Source organism: Physella acuta, unplaced genomic scaffold (assembly GCF_028476545.2).
Source record: "Physella acuta isolate Inbredline_101_S28 unplaced genomic scaffold, ASM2847654v3 ptg001231l, whole genome shotgun sequence".
NCBI classification, from domain to species: Eukaryota; Metazoa; Mollusca; class Gastropoda; family Physidae; genus Physella; species Physella acuta.
The window spans coordinates 320,231-346,389 of record NW_026732747.1 but is presented as its reverse complement, the minus strand read 5'-3'; the positions used below and the strand labels follow the sequence as shown (position 1 = coordinate 346,389).

Sequence of the window (26,159 nt, the reverse complement as noted above, 5' to 3'; positions counted from 1 at the left end):
CGCCATATTAAGAGAGTGCTGTACCCACCAGAACTCGATGGACTCATGTACATTCTTCTGACTTGATCACATATAAACATTGATTAGAATTGCTTTGAAACTTACTTCTGTTAGTACAAATATTGAGTCTCTTTTACCCCAAATAATGATTTCTTTATTTAGTTACCGTATTTGATTTAGTCTATAGCAATATTTAACTTGTAACTTTAAAAAATTCTGTTGAAAAAAAGGGGTAAAAAATTCATTTGATGTTTTTGAGTAAATGTTGACGCAGTGTGTATGTTTAGTTGGTGGTTGGCAAACTCTCGCTATTGACGTAAATTTCTAGAAAACACGAGCAACAGTTCATTGATAGGAAAGTTGAGCTTATAGGCCAATCGATTTTCAATGATCAGGATGTCTGAAAATAGTTCCCTCGTGTAGGTGAATTCAGTTGTAGACAATACGGGTAAATGTAAACTGGAGTAGAGCGAATTTTGTTTTTAAATCGAATACAATGTACGAACTCAGTTACAAATACAAATGTAGCACAGATTGTATCGAGTATACAAATGTACCACCAGAGTTTTATCTACGAATGTAGAACAAATTGTAACAAAAATAAAAATATACCAACACAGTTACAAGTAGAAATGTAGTGCATAGTGTAACAACTATGGAAATGTAGGCTTCCATCACAGTTATATCTACGAATATAGAACAAATTGTAGCAACTTTACAAATGCACTAATACGTTGACAACTACAAATGTAGGACCATTTGTAGCAACTATACAGTTGTACGAACACAGTTACAATTACAAAAGTAGGACCATTTGTAGCAATTATACAAATGTACCAACACAGTGACAACTATACAAATGTACCAACAATGGGGTACAACGTATACTGTTTGCCCGCCTGCATCATTACAGGCTAAATAAACAGCGAGGCGTAAGAAGTGATTAGCGATAAACTAATGACACGTGGTACTAATCAATGAATCATGGCGTCGGTCCATCAAGGTTAAATTCATTGATTGGCGTTGTAATTAGTGCAGCTCTACTGTTGTACGATGAAGGGAGTTAAACGTACCTGACCTTTTTTATAGTAACATTAATGTTTTTTTTAAACTTATATTACCCACTATAACTGATTGTATTGACTTATAATCAAATCGCTGAATAAAGCCAATATAACAAAAAGAGGATGAATACTAAAAATGTGTGACATAAATCGTATTTTCAAAGACTAATGTCTGAAAACAATTGGCAGAGTTAAAATGATTCGAAGTTTAGCTAATTAAACAAAACACAGCAGTTACCTTCATATATAACATGCAATAATGTGTATGTATCTTTGGATTGCGAAGTTGGACAGTTTTTTAATTTATTTGTTTTGAAATATTAGGAGCACATTTGTATATGTTTAGCCTATACGGAATAAGCATTGCACTGTGAACACATTACAGTTTTTGCACTGTCTATAATCAGCGTTTAACTAAAAATAACGAAATACACGGGAATATTATTGAGTAAGTATTACATGTTAAGCCAGACGGTCTGTTGGAGCAGAAAAAGTAGATTTTACCTGTTTCATTACCTCTGAAGGTGATGTATAACGCAAACACCCTGTCCAGACGTCTTCAAATTTCCTGACCCACCCTACGGTTATAAAATCAGCATTTAACTGAGGCCAAACAGAATTTAAAGAATGAGTGATTTACCGGAAATTATGCGGGTGGGCTACTTATTATAAATGTGTAATCATTTTGTATTGTTTTTGTAACTAAGAATGTCCTAAATGGTAAGCTTAACACTGTCAGTTGATAGATTAATCCATTCTATACACGGTTTTCCTATTTCATTTAAACACATAATAATACACGTTTATCACACCTCACCGGTGTTTCTTCCAGACTTTTTTCTCAGGGGGTGGGGGGAGGGGGGTTAAGGGGGGGGGAGAGGGGAGTGGAGGGGTGACAAACTTAACACTTACAAACTTGAAGTTTTTGGTGAGGGGGGGGGGGAGTGTTTAAAATATCCGGAGAGGGGAGGGCGGACACTGGTAAAATTATGCATTTTCTACATTAATTCTATTTCGTTCGGGGGGGGGGGGGGGGTATTAGACGACGAGATGCTTGGAAGAAACTCTACAGCTTACATGCTAGAATGTTGACGGTCCGATCCGTTTCAACATCGTGCTTTACGATTCATTATGAGAATTAAAAACAATTGCAACGATAACTACACGGGAAAGAAAAAAAAAGCAATATTTTCAGATAGTCAATATTAAGTATCGGGACATACAATTTATAAGGGCGTTAATAAAGTTTATTTCCGTCGTTTAAATTTACAAGGTTCTTTCCCTTGATTAAAACGAATAGCAATCTGAACGCGGGTTTAGCTTTTATGTTAAACTAATCCATGTTTGTATTGTATTAGCGGGTAATATCAAGCTCGGCGAGGTTGGGCGTGAACGCATGGTTGCTGACCCAAAACGTCATGCTCCCAAGTTACAAAGGTATGTAACCCTCACTCAGTGGGGATGCTTTTACCCACTGAGGTGTTGTGGTTAAGGCGGGCTGACCCTGAGATTACGAACACACTGACACCGACAGTTTTTGTCAGGTACTCCTTTATTCACAGCATCGAGCCATGACGGCGATGCATAACACAGTAGTACGACGAGAGAAAATACTGAAGCAACAGGAAACCAAGAAAACAAACTAGCCAAGAAAAACTATAGCCCTTCATTAGGTCTACTTCTTGGTCACCGTGTCCACAGACAACAGCCTTGCGTGTGACTCACACGGCTAGGCATGAAACTACCCACAGTCCCATGTCACATGACATGGGACACAGGTAACATCGCTCACAATAGCATGAAAAAAACAACTACGTCAACAGGGCCACAGCCCCACAGGGGCCGCAACTCAATGAATTAAAACTTCATATTTTTCCCTCCCCTGGCTGGTAACCATATGTGTTACAGGTATATTAGCCGAGGACAGCAACACTTGTATGAGAGAAATATAATAAAACAGGAGATAGTGACAAAGCTTTTACCAAGTTTATTAAGTCGAATCTTTGTGGAGATAGGGGAGGGGAGGGGGGCAGATGGGTGGGCAAAACGAGGCTCTTTTTTAACATGCTGCCCAGGATTTAGGTCAAGCTATTAAAGGCGTCGATAACATATTTAAAGTACTTAATAGAAAAGAGACAATAATATTAACTCTAAAAAATTACATGGATTTATCTAGAATTTACTTTTGTCAGATATTTCATTTTCAAATGCAATAAGTTTAAATATCTTATTGTCATATTAAGAAATACTAATATTACTTTGTACTGAAAAATGTATTATATTACAAAAATATAAACATGTTTTAAAATGTTTTACAGTATTAAATATCGATCTTTATTACAACAACTCTTAAAATCAATAACATTTATATATATATATATATATATATATATATATATATATATATATATATATATATATATATGTAAGCCCTGCTAGGGGGTGGATACCTAAAATCTACCCTTCTAGGCTTAACTAACTAATCTGCAACCGTGGTAGAACCCACAGTGGTTAAACCCTAACCTTAGTCTAAGTAATAAGCTACTAAAATAAAACAAAAACTTTTAACAATTTAATAAAATTTATTGCATGGAACCAAAAGTTATAAAAAAAGAATAGATAAAAACTGACACAAAACAGAACCAAACGAAACAAACTTTTTACATCAAACAAAACAATTCATATATAACAAAACATTACGTTCGACCATTTGCTGGTGTTGCACCGACTTATGATGTCTAGGATGGTCCAGGCCCTGATACACAGAAACCTCCCTTCATCCATTCTCGACATCCAAAAGTCCACACCAAACAAAACACAACGTACAACCACTACGTACAATACATTACGTAGAAGACATTACGTACAAAACAACCTTTTTTACATCAAACAAAACAATTCATATATAACAAAACACCCAGCCAAGTTGCCCAAGCAACCTCACTGGAAGGGGGGGGGGAAGAGAAAAAGAAAAGGAAAACATAAGAAAAATGCATGGTAATGGCAGATATATACATAAATATATACACAAGTTCAAAATGCTACCAACTACTTCTATCTAGCTAAAGCCTCGAGTAAAACTAATCCTTACTATACAATTCTAAAAGCAATTCTCAAAAACAACTAACCACTGTCTAAAGAACTAGCAACTTAAAAATAACGTGTAAACAAATTCATCGTAGAACCAATCTTTCCTACACAAGGAAGCCCGAAGCCATTGGTCTACATAAACAATATCCATATTGATAACATTAAAGTTAACACACTCCGCTAAGGCCCCAATGAAGGCAGACACAAAGCAAGCGATACTCAACATGACGTTGCACGAAACAGCACACACATTAATTTTAAACAACCTAAAACTCGAGGCAACTAAAATATACTAATCTAATTACTGTCTAACCAACTGACTATTGACTAAGCCAATCCTAGTCATCGTGGGGAACCCACAATAACAACACATCATAAAACAATCAAGTAAATGCACACACGCATTCACACTAGTTTAGGAAACACTCCTAAACACACTGGCCTAAACCACGTGGTCCGAAACACACGCCAAGGGTTTAGAAAATACAAATTTAAAATCTCTCAAAATAACACACCACGTGCATACCAGACATGCCGATGCTCACTATCTCGTTTTAGACGAAAAAGAAATAAAACGAGAACACATCGGCAGTCGCATTCATACAAATCACATAAAGATAAAGTATAAAAAAAACAAATACCTCCACGCGTGCGGTGCGCCACGCGCCCACACAGAAACCTGACCCGACCTACATCTCGCCGCGGGTCAAAAAAAGGAAGAAAATCACATATATAAGTATACAAATCCAGCCTGTATATCGATGGTTGTCAAAACAAGCAGGTCACAATTCATATAATTCGTCCAGGTGTATACAAAAATTAAAAAAAAACCAGACCATACATATTCAATTCATATCTCCTTGAAAAGATCGAATAGCTAACGTTTATTTTTAAACTCAATAAGACTTATATCGCCCTTTGCCAGCGCTAAAACGAAAATGAAAGTGCGCGGCGTCACTATATAAAATAAACTCTGCTAGACTGACATCATTACAGACCTAGAGAATCGAACGTTCACTTTATTTTATTGCAGTAGGTTTAACTTAGCATTTTTTTGGTTTTACTATTAAGTAAAATGTCATATATATATATATATATATATATATATATATATATATATATATATATATATATATATATATATATATAGGTATAAATATATATATATATATATATATATATATATATATATATATATATATATATATATATATATATATAGGTATATATATAAAGGTATATATGTATAAATGTATGTATATATACATTTAATATATATTGGATAATTATACATGCATACTCAAACATACTTGTACGCTGTTTACGCACACGCAAATATATATATATATATATATATATATATATATATATATATATATATATATATATATATATATATATATATAGTACGTACATTTTTCAAACTCTTGCCAGCTTGATATTAAAAGTACTAAAATGCGAGACTCAGATGTAAAAATCGATCTTGTAAGTTATATTGAATTTATACTTTTTATCTTTAGTTAGTGTTTAATTATTACAGCTAGTACACACTACGTAGCTATTATTATAAAAACCTAAAAAAGCAGGAACGTTTAAAAATATGCAAAACCGTTTTAATAACAAGCTTTTAGGTAAAAATGCATTTAAAAGAAGACTTTTAATGTTCTTTGAATATATAATATTCAACTACTATTTAAATAATTTTTAAAAATCGTGGGTGGCTGTCTACATTATGTATTGAATACATCTATTAGAATTTAAGATGGAAACAACGCTTTTATTTTTAGTTATTTAAATAGTAGTTTATTATTATATATTTAAAGGAATTTATTTATTTTCTCCTCTTTTGTTCATTTTACTTTCTCGTATATACGAAGTATAGAGAAAGTATTTTAATCGTGCAAAAAAAAATCGAGATTTTTACAAATCTCGACGTTTACACCTCACTGATACGGAAAAACATAATTTTGCAATCTTGTCCGTATGTCTGTGTGTGTGTGTGTCTGTGTGTCTGTCCGTGTGTAAACACGATAACTTGAGTACCGTTACAGCTAGGTTGATGAAATTTCATATATAAGTATTTTATCAAAATCGTAGATCCGTATCAACTTTTGAGCGATTTCCGATAACCGGAAGTGGTACTTTTCCTACTTTGAATTTTTTAAAAGCCTATAACTTGAGTACTATTTCAGATAGATAAATGAAATTTCACATGTAAGTGAAAGATCTAATTCTCTACCTTCTGTTAAATTTTGAGTAATTTCGGTTGATTGGAAGTAGTACTTTACGCTAATTCCGATTTCTCAAAAAAACTAATGTAAATTTTAAAAGTACTAATAATATTGCGCACTATTATGCGCTTTTTTATTTGGCGTTCACTTGGTGTGCAATTAATTTGTCTACGAGATTTTATTCTATTTTTAAAACTTTAAGTATTTAAAATGGATTAAAAATCATGTCTATAGCCCGAGTTCCCATCCCCTGTTATTTTATATAAGAATATTCGAGAAAGTTTTGGGGAGATCACTCCCGGTTTATTTTGTGCATTTTTAATTAAAAGAATGTTAAACATCGTTGATGCATTTTTTTCAGGACTTTAAATTTTTAATACAATAGAGTTGCATGACTAAAACAACTGCGCACTAAATAAACTCGAAAAATGTGCGTATAATTGCGCGGTAAATAATATTTTAATCAGGAAATTGTAATTAATTCTTTAAAAATTAATCATTCATCCAAATAAGTCTAAGTTGATGTCAGATAACATTGTCATCGGGTCTTGACCAAAGTTTCAGAGAAATCGGTCTCTGAGAAATGGTCGAAATTTCATTTGCCATTTCGATTCATAACGGACGACAGACTAGTAAGAAAGTTAAATAAAAGCCTGTGAAAATGAATGATGATTTGAACATAAAAGATATATGTTGCAATTCGTTCCTATAATTACGCATATGAACAAAGTTACATATTATACGATATTTTTAACAAAATATAGTATACTAGTGTACCCGTCCCAGCGCGTTGCCGCGGGAATAGAAGAAAGTCCGACGAAATATATAAAACTGGTTTGATCCATGCGTTACCAATCCTATATTCTTAGACTCGTGAACTTGTTTTCAAAAAGTGAGTTATTTAAATGTAAACAATGCCGGCGCTTGGATCATAAATAGCGGAACACGGGTTTACCTACACAACCGCATGAAAACCTTGAGCGTACATTAATCACTCACCGAAATAATGAGGTAGAACACACTTCAGTGACCACCAATGTGTCAGGGACGTAGAGGGGCGATCTTAGGAGCCCCCCACCCCAGATTACACTACCGCATAGGCGCAGCGTAGGGCCCCTGGCTTCTGAAAACTAACAGGCGCCATCGTGCTCATAGGATAACCCAGAGTGCCAAATAGCATCATGTTAACAATGAAGCAGATTTCGTCATTCGCTAAAGTGACACAGATGAACAGGAATTTTTTCATTAACACGTAAAAAAATTATTTGACGTGTTTTATACATTGCTTTATAACATATATATATATATATATATATATATATATATATATATATATATATATATATATATATATACATGCAAATGCTGTGTTGTAGATTTATTTTGCTAAACTCTTTCCTAGACATTTGAAAATGGCAATAAAAGACCTGCAACTTCAAAATGTGCTGCCCGCTGTCAAGTATTGATTGGTTTAATTATCGCCACAGCTGACCTGGTATTTGATTGGGTATTCTTCCATGACGTCGATACCTCTAACAAAGGACCCTGGGGTCCCATTATTTGGTTAATTTTACTTTTCTGTGTGGTTGGGACGTTGACATGGGTGGTTGAGATGTTCAACCATTGTTTTAATTGTATGAATAGCGACTTTCTCTCTACTGTTTGTGTGTGGGTAGAAGATGTCCCCCAGATTATTTTAAGCCTAACAGCTGCCATAAAACTGAAAGAGCCTGTGTTTGCGATACAGTGGTTTAAAATTGTACTGGTTGTGATAAATTTGGTCTACCTTCTAGCGACTCTCTTTAAAGGCTGTTGTGAGAAGGAATCGCGAAGAAGCAAAATTTGTATGAAAATTGGTGTGTTTATAGAGATTGTAGTTGCTGTTATTTTAGCTATATATGGATTTAGAAATTAAACTAATACAAATTATTTTTACCTATTCTTTTGCTTTAACTACAGTTGTGTTTTTTATTTTCAAAACATTTTATAAAACTTCTGTTATTAATCTTTTACTAAGTATATTATTGTAATCTTAAATTGTACATCAAAATATAAAAAGAAACCTTGGGATGTATCAGTTTTTGTACTACATTTAAATAAAACATCTTTGTTCTGTTTTCACTATTTACCTAAACGCATATCACACTGTGAAAAATGTAGCTAATCAAACGCTGAACTTTTTTTTAATGAAAATGGGTTATGGCAAGCTGCTCTTGGTTAGCCAGAACCAAAAAGAGTTAATTGACAAAAATGACGACACGTTTCGTTTTTTCGTCCACACCTCTCTCCCATTCGATATACAGTGTCAGCCCCAAAGGCCCGACCACCTTCCAGTCCAAAATGAAATCACATTTCAACTTACACCACCCTCCCCCTTCTCAAATTGCACTTACTTAAAACAAAATTTCAAAAAGTGATTGATTTTGAAGATACGACCTGATCGTAGTGATCATTTGATTTATCTCATAACCATTTATACACAAGTCTTAAAAATGCGAAAGAACTGCTAAAGTTAATTTAGAATTTTTTAAACATGAAACAGAGTAACTTTATACTTTTTATTAGACTTCTCTTCCCCCCCCCCCCCTCCCACCCCATTTTTCGTAATAATGTTGTCAGAAAAGACAGAATCCACACTGCTCTCAAGTGTTTACAATCTAACATAGAGGACCCTGACTCTATATTGAGTATCCATTCAACCAATTCAGCAAAATCAATGTACTATTTTAATTAGTAGTGAAACAGATAGTGTTACTCTAATCTAACACTATCTATTTTATTACTAATTAAATTAATCTCACTGCAGCTACCGTTTGTATTTATTATCTTGTACTATTTTAAGCATCTGTTTCGTATAATTAGCAATACCCAAATATGCCAAATGTGTTACTTATTACTTTCATTTTAGGTATAATATTAAACACGTTTTGTAAACACTTCCTCTTTACTTGAATTATAAAATAGATTTAGATGCGTTGTTTTTTTTTACAAATAAAAATTGACTTCGCATACTAATGATTAAGATGTATTTTAAAATAAAATTGTTTAAATATTCAAAGATATTTTGTAAAATATAAAAACGTTTGATAAACATAAGGTACTATTACAGCAGGATTTACAATTAGAACACGTTAAAAATAATAAAAATTCACTGGTAACTGTAACCTTCTACAAATCTGCAGAATAGAAGTACAAGCTACCAAGATATTTGGACACATGTTGTTGGTCTCTAAAAGCATAAAAGTAAAACATTCAGCTTGAGTAGTAGACACACTACCTGATTATTGTACCTTTACCTGTAACTGAAACACAGATGTATTAAATAAAATAATTATTATTAATGCCATAAATACTTTCTTTATTTTTATTAATTCAATTGTTTTAAACATTTAAATCAGTAATAATAATTTATTTGATAGTTTTACACAGCATCAAAGACATGAACATCAATTGCATATATAATAATATAAGGGAGATAATAAAATGGCATTAGAACTGCACTAAAATAAGGTGTGCAAACTATGTTTCTCTTGACTGCTTAGTTTACTGTGCTCCGTCCTTAGCTGCGGAGTCAAAAGTTCACATTGTAGCCACCCATGGACAGAAATTGAAACGACCGTGGGAGAAGTGTCTCTGTAATACTCATACTGATCCATCATTCCATAACTTTCCATGACATAAAATTAATACTTTCTACAATAGCTTACTACTTAATCTGTAATCTAAATCCCTGTGGCTGTTTTAACTCTTTCTCCTATTATTACCCTTACAGTTGGAATCGGCTAGAATAAAAAAAATAAACAAAAGTAGTAGCGATCCTAAGAATACGATATACGCTTTAATAAACCTTCATAAAATAATTTAAAAATATTATCCTACAAGCAGCCGACTTTTCCGTTAGTAATATTACTAATTACTTGCTCTCTGTTATTTTTAGAATGGTGGTGGTATTTTGGGAAAAGATGCTACCAATTATCATGAATAACCAACAACAATAATGATGATCAATCTCTCTTAAGAAACTTTTTTGATCCAGTACATAATATCTTTCAATAAAAATAGTTTAAACGTTTAAGTAATTAAAAATGGGTTAAAAATCATTTATATGTCCCAAGTTGCCATCCCCCGTAAGGTTGTATAAGAATATTCGAGAAAATTTAGGGGAAATCACTCCCGCTTTAAACAACAAATAGAATAGAATCTTCTAGAAAAAAGAATTGCGCACCAATGAACAGCAAACGATGTGTGTAAAGTAGTGCAGAATAGTGGTAGGGCCTACTTTTTAAAGAAAACCGTGATTCATTATCAAAGAGTTAATTTATCTTCTAATTAAGTAACATTTTATGCCACAATACTTTGTCTTCGAGTCTTAAGCTACGTGAAAAATTTAAAACAATTCGGTTCCCTAGAAGTGTTCAAAATTTCGCTCACAAGTTTCCCACTATTACGGTCGCTAGACAGATCAATCAAGTTAATGTAGGCTAAATGTGTTTTTTAAGAAATCAGAAATAGGGTAAAGTTTAGGGGTAAAATGTATCGTATATGTGTTCTTAATTGTGTGTTTTAGAAAAAAAAAGTTTCAGCATTATAAAACACATAATAAATAAAATGAAGTGCATTTAACAACTGAAAGCTAAAACTAAAAACATCACTTTTTATTATTTCTTGTGTATTTAATTTTACTTTCAATATTACCTTAATGATTATTATAAAAAATATTTTATTTTTATTTTTGAATCATTAAAATTATTAATATAATATCCTGGTATTTGTCATTTTTAGTCGCAATCTTGCTATTAGGCACACGGGTATCAAGCTAGTGACATTTCACATTTCAATCAATTTTAAGAAGTGTAACAAAATATCTAAGCGCTAAAAATACACGCGCCATGCCGCTATATTTAGCATGATTACGTTTATCGTTGTCCCGTTAAACCAGACTAAACGAAATAGAATCTTCACAGTCGCAGAAGGTAAAAACTACTTCTTGGCTAGGTTGATACTGGCGCACGGATTTTCAAGGCGTGCTTTGGTTTATTTTTAATTGTCTTATTGGTCATTTTTTTAAGACATTCAGTAGCATATAAATATACATTTTTCCTTTTCTATAAGAAATTAATTTTTACTTCTTCACGGGTAAGAACTCAAAAAAGTTTGTTAAGCTGGACTAGTTTTCAATTTTTTTACTAAGGTTTTTGTTTCACTTTCTATGTTTTCAAGAAGGCCTATATAATTCATAAAAATTACTTTATCGCATATTATATAAAATATGGATATTTTAATCAATCAATTCTGCTGCATCTTTATGTTTACAGTAATTTTATTTTCATGTTTAAATTAACAGAAAAAACAAAATAGGCGGACGCTTTTTCTAGTTTTGTTTAGAAATTTCCTGTAAACAATGTCTATTTTAAGCTACTAACCTTAGTTTCACCTCTAACCACAGTTTTGGTTATTCATACTTAATGTAAGCTATGTACATAGCTTATCGATTTTTGCGATTTGATCACAGGCCAACTAAGAAGTCATTCGTCTAAAAAGGCTGATTGTGACTTTTACTTCATTTGACTGCAAAGAAAAATATGTAGGCTTATGCATTTCACATTGCTAAACTGAAATTAATTGAATATATATATATATATATATATATATATATATATATATATATATATATATATATATATATATATATATATATATATATGTAATATTGATTTTGTAAACTCGTTTAGTTATTTTTAGGCAAGCACATCGATCTAATACGCGTCGTGTTATATCAATTTAGCATTACATTTTTTAGGACGTTCTTTTATAAATCTAGACGTGATTGTATTTGTTTTATTTATGTGTATATAAGTTGAAGTTTTATTTTTACTTTGTAAGGTTGACAGGGATGTTCAAAAGGTGAATTAAAATAGTCTAACCCAGGGGTCGGCAACCTTTCGAAGCGGAAGAGCCAAAAGTTACAATTTTCAAAATTTCCCTGGTTTTAAAGAGCCACTAACATTTTTTTATTACAAGTATTTTATTTTTTTATTAAGATTATTAGTATTTGTGCAAGTAGCTGGAGAGCCGCATCTTGACATCAAAAGAGCAGCATGCGGCTCGCGAGCCGCAGGTTGCCGACCCCTGGTCTAACCCACCCCACCCCCTCCTGTTTCCTACTATTTATAAATACATTTCTCCTTGTGACGATGGTCGATTTAAAATGCAGACACTGTGTAAAATAGAGTGTCCTCCCCTGGCGGGTGTGTAGTAGACTGGAGTTATGCGCAGTAGCGTAGCGAGGGGGGGGGGGGGGGCGGGGGGGACATATGTCCCCGGGCGCCGAGCTTAGGGGGCGCCAAAATGGGTTGGAAAAATAAATTGAAAGGTTGAGGGGGGTGCAAATTGAAAGTTTGAGGGGGGGGGGGGTGCAAATCAAAATCTCGAGGGGGGGGGGTGCAAATCGAAAGTTTGAGGGGTGGAGTGCAAATCAAAATCTCGAGGGGGGGGGGGTGCAAATCTAAAGTTTGAGGGGCGGGTGCAAATCAAAATCTCGAGGGGGGGGGGGTGCAAAACGAAAAGTTTGTCCCCGGGCGCCGGGAAGGGTCGCTACGCCTCTGGTTATGCGTAAACTGGTGAATGTGACTTGACTGGATCGCTTGAAGAGTTGTGTTGTCAACAGTATCGTGTTTTGTGTTGTGTTGAGGTGTATATTCTAGTTTCTAGTGGAGCGGTTCTTTACCTGTGTTCAATTAAATCCCCCGGGTTTCATGGAGCGAAATTTCAATCACTTCTAACCAACCGATTCGTTGTAATCAGACATCAAATTTGACTTAATTTGATGCCTAGTTAATTTTTTTATGAATTTATTAAAATTTTCGTATATGCGCATTTTTCTCATTTTCATCTGGTGCGCAATAGTTTTTAGTCATGGAACTATTGTATTAAAAATAATTTATTGTAAAGTACTGAAAAGAAAATTCATAAAAAGTTTTAATAACAAGCGTTTATACAATTATTAACTATAAAGAAAAATGTGGGTCTCTTCCTAAATTCTAGTTTAGGTATTCAATATATAATAAAGCATTTTTTTTTGTTTTTACTCGTTTTATTTATTATATCATATGTAACTTTGTCTACAGACTGTTTTACATGAATTAGCTGCTCATTATGGATGTCACATTTGCTAACATGGTAAGTGATATATTGGAATTTAGTTGTGTAGGGATATATATATATATATATATATATATATATATATATATATATATATATATATATATATATATATATATATATATATATATATATATATATATATATATATAAACTATTTTCAGGGCACAATCAACAATGAAACTACAATTTCACACTATTCGCAATATAGAAGAAAGCATAAAGACTTCCAGACAGTGATTGGTGTTGTGACTGCTGTATTAAATTTTGTATGTGATTGCGCTTTTTATAGTCACCTTGGATCAACAAATAAACATGAAGTGGTCGGAAATACTTATACTGCTGTTTTAGTATTCACTATCCTTGGAGGTTTTATTCGGCTTTTTGATATTTTTAATCACTGCTGCCATTTTGAGGGTAGGGGGAACCTCTCATTGGCTCACGAGTACATCGACATTTTTCAAAATGCCTTTAGCTTGATTGTTACATATTACAACAATAAAGACCCGGTGGCTAATGTTCAGTGGTGTAAAATTGCTCTTGTTTTTATGAACGTGTTTAGTTTTGTTGGGATACTGAAAGGTCAACCTTTTGAAAGGATGAATTCATTTGAACAAGATTTAGCGTCTGCCCACACGTATAAATTTATCATCACTTTAATAGTGATTGGATTGGCAATTTATAGGAGTAATGTTAATTAAAATTACAACTTTGTGTTATTATAACTATTGCAAAAAATATTTTGCTATTCTGGCAAACCTGCAAATACGTTTAATTTTAATTGTTACGACATTTTTACTACACTAAATGTAAGAACTACGAGCACTCATCTTCTTTTTAAAAATAGTAATAGTTTTAGCGCAATGTATATTTTTGTGTTGATTTTCGTACTTTGTCTGTTTATTTTCTATTGTTTAAGGGGGGTATGCTCAGCAGAAAATCACTAAAATCTTGATTTATCGCTATAATGGGTTTCTTGTCTTGTGACTGCTTTGTCTGATGTTTTATTACGAAAGTAATAACTTAAATGAAAAAAGTATTTTTATTAAAATACAATGTTTGATTACAATTATGATTATGATTGTGGTCGCGATCGTGTTTGTGATTATATATGTATGTATATATAAATACACACACACACACACATATATATATATATATATATATATATATATATATATATATATATATATATATATATATATATATATATATATATATATACATATATTTAGGAATGGCAGGTGAAGTGTAGATTAATTTTTAGAATGACATGCTGTTTCTGTTTTCATTTGCCATAATACATTGTATGTATGTTTAGTGTTTTAGCTGTCTTTACATTTTTATATTTGGATTTTATTTATTTAACTTTTGTGTGTAAATTATATAATGAAATGTTTAATGTTAGTTTAATCAATGATATAATAATAGTTCAGGTTTAAATAAAACTAGCTCTATATGTAAACGTTTTGCCGTTTATTTATTTTTCAGAATAAACTACCGTGTGTCATTTTTTTTTTTTAAAAACGAGACTGTCAAAACTTTTGACGTTTTGAAATACAACCGGCGGGTACAAATATATATTGATCAAAGTAATATTTGAAAAATAATACATTATTATTCCAGTATAGTAAAGAAATTTCTGATAATAAATTGGTAAGATGTAGCGATTTTCGTTTTCTAAAATCGTGCATAAATAATGACAAGTTCTTGTCTACCGGTGCAAAATAAAGTTGAAAATCAATACAAAGCTTAGCATACTATTACTAGGTGTATGATCATTAAGTGAGGGCGATTTCATGACAAAATATATATGCCACCGTTGATTTTATTATAAGGGTCATTCATAAATGACGACAAGCGGTTTTTGTCGATTTCTACCTCCCTCCCCCACCCCCACCACCACACCGTCAAACATTGTCACAGAAAGCCAGCACCTCTTATAATGACGTCACACCTCTGTCTGCAACTCCCTTTAAAATTGCAGATTAGTTCCTTTAAACATCGATTTCTTTCTAAAATTATGACATAGCTCAGTCAACATGAAGTATTGTAACCGATTTCTATTACAACTTACAAAAACAATTTTCGCGAAATAATGTCAACAATTCAGATGGTTACATTACTTACTTTTAATATGCAAAAGTGTGACATTACTAATCTGAACCTCCCTCTTCTTCGTCACACATCATCACAAACTTTCGACCCCCTCCCTCCTAAATGTGTGACGTCATTTATGCACGTTCCCCACCCTACTAGTATTTTCATATTTACAATTCATAATAGGTGTAATGTCTATTTTTAGATTTCTGTGAATTGCAGGTATAACTTTCACTTTTAAACTCAGGACCTACGTGGATAAAGGTCGACTTAGAAAAGTAGGTTAAAGCTGTTAAAAATTAATAGTTGACCTACGCAGTCGTGACTCCTAAACAGAGGCGTAGCGAGGGGGGGGGGGGCGGTGGGTGCGGACCGCACCGGGTAACACCATTTAGGGGGGGGGGTGACACCAAGGCAAAAAATGGTAAAAAATATAGAGAAAAATTTGAGGGGGGTGCAAATCATTTTGTAAAGTTTTTGTCGTAGACCCTTACAACCCCTATAGCTGTTTCGTATTGTTGAAAGAATATCTTGGTTGGTTATGAAGCTGACACTCCAGACTATAAAAAAATATTCTATCCAAGACAGCAAAAATAGGTCCGTTAAAAATCAACTTTCACTTTAAAGTTAACACACAATCGTTTAGTTTGAAAAACAGTTTTAGTATGGATAATCTTAGAAGATTAATCAACATGATAAGCCAAGGTTGAATTGAATTCTGATTGATAAATAACTCTAAGCGTTTGTAGCCGATAACTTGTTCATTGATTTTATTTTCTACAGTAATATGTAATGAAGTGGATGGAAGATGTTGGCGTTTTTTATATGTAGCAATGAATATTAACCTTATTTTCCTGGGTGTATTAGGATTGTGTTCGCTTTTGTCATGTTGACAAATTCCTTGGCACCTTTTTCTTAAATGGATCGAGGGTGGTTACTGATACATTTAGGAATATGATACACCTAGTGAATCCACAGTCATGGATATTGTTATTATTTCATAGAATGTTTCAGCGCATTACGTATATTTTGCAAGGCGATTAACAGAATAAATATCCACTCGTAGGCTATACAGCAATGTATGTAACATTAATGAATGTAAGAATCTAACAATCAAATTGATGTAATTTTTTTATTTCATTCATTAAAGATGGTTAGTTCAAGGTATCAAAATAGATGTAATATTTGATATTTTTATAAAGCATTTCAAAAGTTCACTTAAACAGATTTCACAAAACAATGATTGCTTTACTAAATTAAAGAATATATATTTTAAACAGCTACAGGACATTACCCCCCAACGGACATTTACCCCCCCCCCGCGTATTTACCCCCCCCCCCCCCCCCCCCCCCCGGAGCAATTACCACCTGTCCATTACCCCCACCCGCCATCCACCAACATAGAATCCTAATTCTAACTACAACTCTATATCTATATTTTACTTTAATACTAACCTTAAGAAAAAGACTAAACACCTAAGAATTCACCTCACCTTAAAATAAACCCAAAAAAAAAAAACGCAACTTTGATTTAAGCTTATCGCTACACATACTGATCACATAAGCCTAACCCTGATCCGAACCCTAACCCTAGCCCTAGCCCTAACCCTACCCCTACCACTACCACTACCACTACCACTACCACTACCCCTACCCCTACCCCTACCCCTACCCCTACCCCTATCCCTAACCCTAACCCTAGCCACCTTGGCCACCCTAGCCCTAGCCCTAACTCTTACCCTAACCCTAATCCTAGCGCTAACCCTAGACCTAGGCTTAGCCCAAAAACAAACCCTAGCTCTAACCCTAGCTGAACCTTAAGCTATGACCGGTGGGTAATATCCTACTGGGCGGGGGGTAATTGACAGGGAGGTAATTACTCGGGGGGGGGGGGGGGTAATGCCCTGTTCCCATTTTAAACAATAATAATAATGATGGTATATTTAAAAAGCTTTTATATATTTTCATTTCAACCTATATACAATCTTTTCCATTTCTGGACACAACAGAATGGTAAATGTAAATCAAACCACTCAATTGTAGTTAAACTATATTTAAGGGGGTAGGTTCCGGAAAAAAAACAAGGGAAAAAACGTTTTAATTAATATTTTTTTTGTATTTATTTGTGTATGTATAAGTTAGGGTACTTAAGTGAAAATATTTGCAAGCATCAGGGACTATTTTGAAAGTATGTTCGCCATGGCTACGGCGGCCATTTTGGAAAGACTACCTTTTGTGGCGTTCTAAAATTTCATAAAGTAACATATAAACAGCCAATATAATCATTGATCCTTCTTGTACTAACACTAATAGAGCCAGCTGGCTAATTTGTGTAACAGAAAATCGGCTAGAAGTTTTTTTTTTCAAATTTTCAATCTTTTTTAATGGCGAAATTCCATTAAATTTAGCCACACCAAATTTAAAAATTTTAAAAAATTGTTTAGAGTGTTTTCTATTACAAAAACTAGCCAGCTGACTATTAGTGTTAGTAAAAGAAGTATCAATGGTTATATAACCGATATATATATATATATATATATATATATATATATATATATATATATATATATATATATATATATATTAGTTTATGAAATTTTAGAAATCCACAAATTGGTTGTTTTTTTTTTTAAAGTTGGCCGCCGTTGTCATTTCAACCATATTTTCAAAAAAGTCCCTAATACTTTCAAATATATTTCTTTAAGTATCCTAATTTATATGTACACAAATAAATCAATAAACGTTTTAATTAAGACCAACCGCCCTGGTCTCATCCACAGCACTCTGCCTTTTTTTATTCGAAGCTGCTCACAGCAGCCGGTTAGTTCTCGCGCGTTTGCGCGGCAATTCTGGGCACTGGCGTTTTCGCTGTTGTAGTACTCTATCTACCACCATCATGGTATTACTGTAATATAGGTCTGCTGTTGTCTGAAATATTCAATATTGCAACGAGTAAATGTATGGGAATAAGCATTTAGAGATTACAAAATTCACTTCTTTATGAGGATCTTTTTCTTCGTTCTTAATTGTTAGTGTTGGAAGGGATCGAGCCTTATCTACCAGGGGGGTTGAACTCGAGACTTTTTCGAATTTATCAACCATGAGCTTTTGCCGACTCGATCACGCCTCCATCACAGTTAAGGATTACGTGTCAACTGGTTATGCGCCATTGTGGCCATTGGCTCCGATTTCAGCCTGCTTTTCTTTTAGGATTTGCTTCAATAGCCTTTGTCCAACCAAGAACAAACTACAAGGCAGCAGTTGTTTGATTTTGGAGTTGTCTCTCCTAGAAGAGTGGCTGTCCCTAGCTATGAGGATAAACATCGTTATTCGTAAAAAAATTATAGTCATATATATATATCTATATATATAATACTATTCTTGGAGACGTTAGAAAACAAGCTGTAAGTGCGCCTTGCAGTCCCCTCTCTTCCTCTCTAGGTAGTCTGGTGAGCTGTGGTTCACGCTAAATGTTTACAATCGTAGAGCCGGGTTTAGTGACGGCTATTAGGGGCAGATAATTTGAAATGATTTTATATTTAGGGGAGGTAGCTAAGAGGAGGCTGCTTTCACGGGGGTGGGGGGTGTGGGGTAGGGGTTGGGGTTGGGGGAAAGGAGGGTGGGGGGTATCGTCCTTAACGGTCTACTGATAGTGTTTTAAAGCAAATATTTTCAGTGGCAGCGTTGATACTGTCGAATTCACACATTATGAATGACTGAAAAGTAGAAAATAAACAACTAAATAGTGGTGTATGATACGCCGCTGGTCGGCTCGTATATATATATATAATTGTCTATTTTGTAACAAATTAAATATATTGTATTCAAGTTATTAAGTATTAATATATGGCTTTGTTAGTTGTTTTTGTTTAACTATATAATTATATTTATGTATTTATCCTAATATATAGAAGCACATGTGCACACCTCTCTCTCTCTCTCTCTCTCTTTATGTCTCTCTCTCTCTCTCTCTCTCTATCCGCAATATTTTTGAGCTTATGTGATCAGTATGTATAGCTATATATGGAGAACTTAAAGATACGGGCTTTTGTTGAAAATAACATGTTGGATGTTGTAATGAATAAACTAAATTCTAGCTAAAAAAGGGAAATAAATGTAAAGGCATATTCGAATGGAGGAACACTTTTATTTAAGCAGCCGGAAAAGTGTGTATGGTGTTGACAATAACTCTAAAAACAAAGCGTCACATGCCACATGTTTAAACTACGGAAAGTACACAAAACTAATGGCGTTGTCTTCCAATTTTAGAATATGAAGAAATGAACTATTATATTAATATTTGATATAGATCTATATACCTACTTATCAGGAGGTACGGTATGAAATGTATACAATTTTCTCGGCCAAAAGTAATTCTAATTAATTATTACTTTAAAAGACAGCATAAATACATTTGAACAGCCGGGTTTTAACAGAATCATTTAAGTCTCATAATCAGTGTGTGCATTTAAAATGGTGTGATGTGTGTTGACTAATAATGTATGTAATTTGTTTGTTTTTTTCTTATAGATATTGGAAGCCTATGTTATTTTTAATAATGTCGGATTTGTAGCTATTTAGTTACTTCTTTGCTTTGTCACTAATATTGTTCAACGTGTAGTAAAGCACATTGCGTTTTGACCAACAACTTTTTTATAAAATATTTCTTCATACAAGTATAACATTAAAATATATAGGCCTATAATTCACATGTTACGGGTACCGATTGCTAGTTAATAGTATAAAAGTCAAACATTTAAATCTGAGATTTTAAAAAATCTTTAGTGTATTTTTGTTTGTTTTTGAGTTATGGGCTAAGTGTTGTTTTTCCTTGTTTGGTTCTTCACTTTGGTTGTTTTAGATTTTTATAGTAAGGACTCTCAATACTAAGCTTTGAGGATGTTTATTTACGTGTATAAAACAAGTGGTTAGTTTCAATATTATGTGGTGTTCATTTCGGATGTTTGGGAAGGATTATGTGCCAATAGTGTGGAGAGATTTGTAATGATTTTTATAATCTCCAACTTACTTTTACATACAGCAGTTCTTTACATTCCTTGACGAGGAGTAGCAAAACTGTATCTATCAGCATGTGTTTACATTTTATGTCCAAATCAAATTTGACCAAGTGCCTGTAGATAATCCGGTTTCAAAAAAGATAAGTTGTTTCCCTTACCACAAATTGAAAATTGTTATAGTTAAACACCTAACGAAGCCTACATCATTAAATGTATTGTGAGCATTGTCTATTTTAACTATTAAGTTATTAAAGTGAGGATGGGTTAGGAGTCGTCGTAATCTTAAACAATGTTATCTGATAATGTGTTTTAAATTATCTAATCTCAATCTACGTAAAGCAAAAGCTGACTCATATATATATATATATATATATATATATATATATATATATATATATATATATATATATATATATATATATATATATATACTGCGGCCAAAGCCAAGTGTGGCCAATGTTCGCAATGGCCCACCAGTTCTCGCATTGACCTACTCGCTTGGCCAATGTCCGGAGAGATTGAAATCCCACCGAATTGACCGCGATATCCTAGCAAGAAAGTCTGAAAGAACATACTCAAGAACTTATTAAATTGTAGCGTATATAATTCTACAAGTAGCAATTTACTGCATATAATTACAGGGTACACCATAGAGGGACAAGAGATGACCGGTTTAAAAAACAGACAGCTTTGACTTGACAGTACTAGCCTTTATGCTGACCAGTGTCCAGTGCTGTTAGTACATGGGGGCATAATTTGTTAGCTCACGCGATTCGGTCTCATTATTCCGTAGAAATATCAGGGGGGGGATAGGTATTAGGTATAACAACAAAAAAGTCTGAGATTCTATCTCTCCTTCAACTAAAACGGTTCGTGTATAGCCAAGCTCAGAAGAACATCTCTTTGATTGAAAACATAAAGAACAACAACCATGAAGGTCTCCTGTTCCAACTGTATTATTTTACCGTGCCTGATATGGGGAACAATATCAAGTATCCTTATACAACAACGGCATTATTAGATAGAGCCAGAGTCATCGACCTAAGCATCTGGTCTGCAGTATAGCAATTCGGCCAGCGATAGATGTTCCTGCGTCTATCCAGATCTGTTTTATGGCTCCATAGACCATTAGATGATTGCCCTTTAAAAATCCAAGCAGAAAACCTGGGCCCTAAAATAAGTCGACCCAGGTGTTGCACATGTATCAGACCCACCCTCTCCACACAGCTGATGGACCCATGTGACGGAATTACCTGTACAGCTTGGATTTAATAATAATGTCGTAGCAGCTACCGAAAGGAAACGAGGGTTGGAAATCCTAAGGGGCTCCACTCGCGTTGAACTTCGTATTTTTTTTTCTTAGATTGGTTGCTGTCTGTCTTGGTACTGACTGCTGTAATTTTTTTTTTAATATACCGAGTGTAGAATCACTTATAGTAGCGTAGCGAGGGGGGGGGGGGACATATGTCCCCGGGCGCCGAGCTTAGGGGGCGCCAAAATGGGTTGGAAAAATAGATTGAAAGGTTGAGGGGGGTAGCAAATTGAAAGTTTGAGGGGGGGGGTGCAAATGAAAATCTCGAGGGGGGGGGGTGCAAATCGAAAGTTTGAGGTGGGGGGTGCAAATGAAAATCTCGAGGGGGGGGTGCAAATCGAAAGTTTAAGGGGGGGGGGGGTGCAAATCAAAATCTCGAGGGGGGGGATGCAAATCGACAAGTTTGTCCCCGGGCGCCGGGAAGGGCCGCTACGCCTCTGATCGCTTGAATGCATTTGTGGCGTATAGACCGTCGAGTCAACAATTGTCACATGTCTAAAAAGCAGCATAATTGTGCAGCATGGCTTACAAAGCAACATCGTAATATACACGCAGAAATACCTACAAATAACGCATAACCAAACACGTATAAACACTTACCTATAACGATTTTTTATGATCACAGAGATCGCTACCATCGTGGACAAATACCAGTTTCCAGTTCGACGCTTTGGTGTATGCCTCAGACGTATTTTCTTGATGGGCAAGTCTGGATCCAAAGCGTTATATATCGCCTCGAATGAATGTATGCCATCGATGGTGAAGGCCACCTTCATTTCAGGACAAGCCTTTGTCTGGAGTTGTAAGCAAAGATATAAAAAACCTTTTTGATAATTACTTCCATAAAACAAGATCGTACGGCGTGTGTGTGTGGGGGGGGGGGGGGGTGATTTTTAGGATGTGTACTCTAACCGCTTTAGAGCGCTAGGCTGCTAACCCGAAAGTCTCGAGTTCAAATCCGGGTTCAAGCCAACCAAGCTGTGATGGGTACCTAACTCACGTTAAGGAAAGTAAAGGCGGCTGATCATAGTGCTGACCACACTTTCCCTAGCCGAGGTCAAGAAACATATGAACTCTACTTCATCTGCCCTATGGATCGGTAGGTCTAAAAAGTATTTTTTTTTTTTACTTTACCTAAAACAAGATTGTGATCTAGTTAGAAATGTTGGTATTTTTATAAGTAAATGGGGTTTATATGATAGACGCAATACCGTTTCATTGAAAAAAATTAAAGGTTAGCAACTTCCCGCTGTATTTTAATTTTGGGTATTAACTCTGCTAAGTACTCTCCACTAATTAGTCTGATGATATTTATAAATTAAATAGAAAGCTTAAAAATCAGATTATCCCATTTTTTAACCCTAATGTGGTGGATTATAAATTGCTCTATTATTCGGTTAAAAGTAAACAATGCTATAGCTCAGAAATCGACTTGCAACTAAGTTCAAACAATGCTATCACTCTATCGACTTGCAACTAAGTTCAAACAATGATATCGCTCTGTCGACTTGCAACTAAGTTCAAACAATCCTATACATCTGTCGACTTGCAACTAAGTTTAAACAATCCTGTACATCTGTGGACTTGCAACTAAGTTTAACTACTCACCAAACACAGCCAGGCCCGTTCTTTTATCAGGGGCGTGTTCTCTTCCAATTTGCTTGCCACGATTTTCAGTACCTTCAGCTGTCCTGTGTGTGACCTGGACAGCGCTGTCACAAAACTGTCAGTCAAGAGCTGGTAGTCGATGCCTAGTTTAGTCAGGCGGTTGAGAGAAAGGATGCCGTTGGTCACTCGCTCAAACTCAGCCGGTCTCTTGGTCGCCGCGGTCGTATCAAAGAATCCGTCGATGACCAGAGACTGTAGGGTTCCTCTTGACACGGTCAAGACGGTGTCCATGACCTTGACGCCTTCTTTAAGCGGCCACTGCGCAGACGACATTTGGAAACAATGCAGACGGTCAAGGCTGGACAGCATGCGGGTCATAACCTGACTGATATTGGAAACGGTAGACAACATAGCGCCTTTTAATTCCAGGTTTAATACTTTTATAGACGTCAGAGATGTAGGTTGTAGGATAATCAAAACTTTGCGAAAATGATTCGCCATGCACTTGCACCCAATACTCGCATGCTGATGATCACATGTGATTCGCAGCTCCCTGATGAAACCTCCCACTTTGGTTGCCAACCAAAATGTTTTTTTGTTTTGCAGAGATTTGGAATTACAGCTGAGCTTCAAATGCATGTTTCGCCAAAAGTGTGGCGTTGTGTAGATCATATTCCGCCAAGACTGGCACACGGTCGCTAGTCGAAACATATCCTTTTGAGGAAAATATTTGAATATATTTTCCATCACATCGTTTGGTAAGTTGTACCAGTGGTTTATACCTTCTGTTGTGTTTTTATAATTCCCCTTACAAGGATGTTTTCTTGTCAAAGGCATTTTAAGTTTCTTTTCTTATTTTTTTATATAATCTGGATGTAAATGTGTACATCGTACATGCGAAAACAAGCAACTTCCTGGATAAATCTGTGCGGATTGGTGCAGGCAGTGTGGTGTGCAAACTACTAAACATATGAAGTACTCAACATGTGGCCATGTTAGTTAGATATTTCAGTTTCATCGGCTTAGATGTTTGGTGTATTCTACTGTTAGCATGTCTCTTTTCAACATTCACTCTTTACGACCATGGCTGTTTGTTTTTTAAGACATGAAGACAATGCATCGTGACATTCAATTTGACTCAATTGGTCGCCTAATTAATTTTTTATGAATTAATTAAAATTTGGACCGAATTAGTAGGCAGTTCTATCCACACGCGTCATCACGGCCGTGTTGGGCGTGGTGCGAGGGGGGGGGGGGGCTCTACGTCAATAACGCGTCATCACGTTCAATAGGCCCGTGATGGTTTTTAGTCGGGTCAGCAGTCTAGTTCTTTATTACTAGACGGCGCCATCCCATAATACTTTACTGAAACTTCAGCTATAAACTTGACAATGGTTTATAGTCATGTAACTATTGTAAATAAAACATGTAAAGTACTGAAATTGTTTTAAAAAAAAACGTTTTTAATAACAAGCTTTTCTGTAATAATGCACTAAAAAGTAGAAAATAAATTATACACTACTATTTAAATAACTATTTAAAAAAAGCGTGGTTCTCTTCTCAAATATTAGTAAAGGTATCCAATAGGCACTTAAGTGACCCACGCTTTTCTTTATAGTTATTTAAATAGTAGTGTGTAATTTTTTTCTACTTTTTAGTGCATCATTTCATAAAAGCTTGTTATTAAAACGTTTTTTTATTATTTTTTTTTTAAATATTGAAAGTAGATGGAGAGCCGACATAAAATACTTTAGACGCTCACGCAATGTGCAGAAAAAACTTTTTTTCAGTTTACATTGTGATTTTAAACAGATAAGTTTATGAATGACCAACGTTCGTAAGTGTTAGATGTCTAGTTTAATAAAAAAAAACCTTTAGATGTTTATTTCTGTAGTGCATTTTTTTTTCTCTTTATATATTAGGGTGTTGATCCATACACTAAACGTGTTAATTAGGTACATTAAAGAGTACATCAAATAAGTTACAATGAAACCATGAGTCATCGTTTTGTTTTAACGTTGATCTACGAACACTGTGTAAAAAAAAAATTAATACCTACCTATACTATACTCAAAGAGAAGTCCTTTGCATAAACAGAAAAGTTGATATGATATCACTGAAGTGTACAAACAATTTCTAAGTAAAGTATTTTATATTGCGAATAAAAAGCGACTGTAGGAGTATTATATATACAAGACTCTCTCGCTATTTCCAAAATTATGTCTTCAACATCTTAATTAATACTTTACGTTTTCTTGTACTAATTAATACTTTACGTTTTCTTGTACTAATTAATATTGAGCCTCAACCAGTGGCGTAGCGTGGTCGGGTGTCACCCGGTGCGGCACTTAATGGTATCACCCCCCCCCCCCCCCCCCAGAGGCGTAGCGACCCTTCCCGGGGACAAACTTGCAAGTTTTCGATTCGCACCCCCCCCCCCTCAAACTTTCGATTTGCACCCCCCCCCCCCCCTCAAACTTTCGATTTGCACCCCCCCTCAAGTTTTTCTCTATATATTTTGCTATTTTTTGCCTTGGTGTCGACCCCCTAAATGGTGTCACCCGGTGCGGTCCGC

The 26,159-nt window shown here is 34.6% G+C and overlaps 1 protein-coding gene and 2 long non-coding RNA genes across 3 annotated transcripts; 2 read left to right on the top strand and 1 right to left on the bottom strand.

Annotated features, from left to right (window-relative positions):
• The first annotated feature begins 5,016 nt into the window (after positions 1-5,016).
• Positions 5,017-8,944, top strand: LOC131957302 (uncharacterized). The gene is made up of 3 exons (XR_009389090.1): positions 5,017-5,186; positions 5,589-5,639; positions 7,788-8,944. It is a non-coding gene; the product is annotated as an uncharacterized LOC131957302 (long non-coding RNA).
• A 2,427-nt stretch (positions 8,945-11,371) lies between these two features.
• LOC131957303 (uncharacterized) lies at positions 11,372-14,704 on the top strand. Its single transcript, XR_009389091.1, has 3 exons — positions 11,372-11,521; positions 13,513-13,564; positions 13,711-14,704. It is a non-coding gene; the product is annotated as an uncharacterized LOC131957303 (long non-coding RNA).
• Positions 14,705-18,119: 3,415 nt separating this feature from the next.
• LOC131957297 (F-box only protein 39) lies at positions 18,120-24,489 on the bottom strand. The gene is made up of 4 exons (XM_059322023.1): positions 23,585-24,489; positions 22,577-22,770; positions 20,676-20,778; positions 18,120-18,574 (listed from the first exon to the last, which is right to left on the bottom strand). Exons 1-4 carry the CDS (start codon positions 24,419-24,421, stop codon positions 18,455-18,457), a joined length of 1,254 nt encoding a protein of 417 aa, XP_059178006.1. The 5' UTR covers positions 24,422-24,489; the 3' UTR covers positions 18,120-18,454.
• Between the last annotated feature and the right edge of the window lie 1,670 nt (positions 24,490-26,159).

Bases quoted from the DNA above. Each gene is read 5' to 3' on its own strand.
- LOC131957297 (XM_059322023.1), bottom strand. From the start codon at position 24,421: ATGCCTTTGACAAGAAAACATCCTTGTAAGGGGAATTATAAAAACACA. The intron at 22,771-23,584 runs GTGAGTAGTTAA...TTACAACTCCAG, and splicing joins AACGGGCCTGGCTGTGTTTG to ACAAAGGCTTGTCCTGAAAT. The intron at 20,779-22,576 runs GTAAGTGTTTAT...GATTATCTACAG, and splicing joins ATCATAAAAAATCGTTATAG to GCACTTGGTCAAATTTGATT.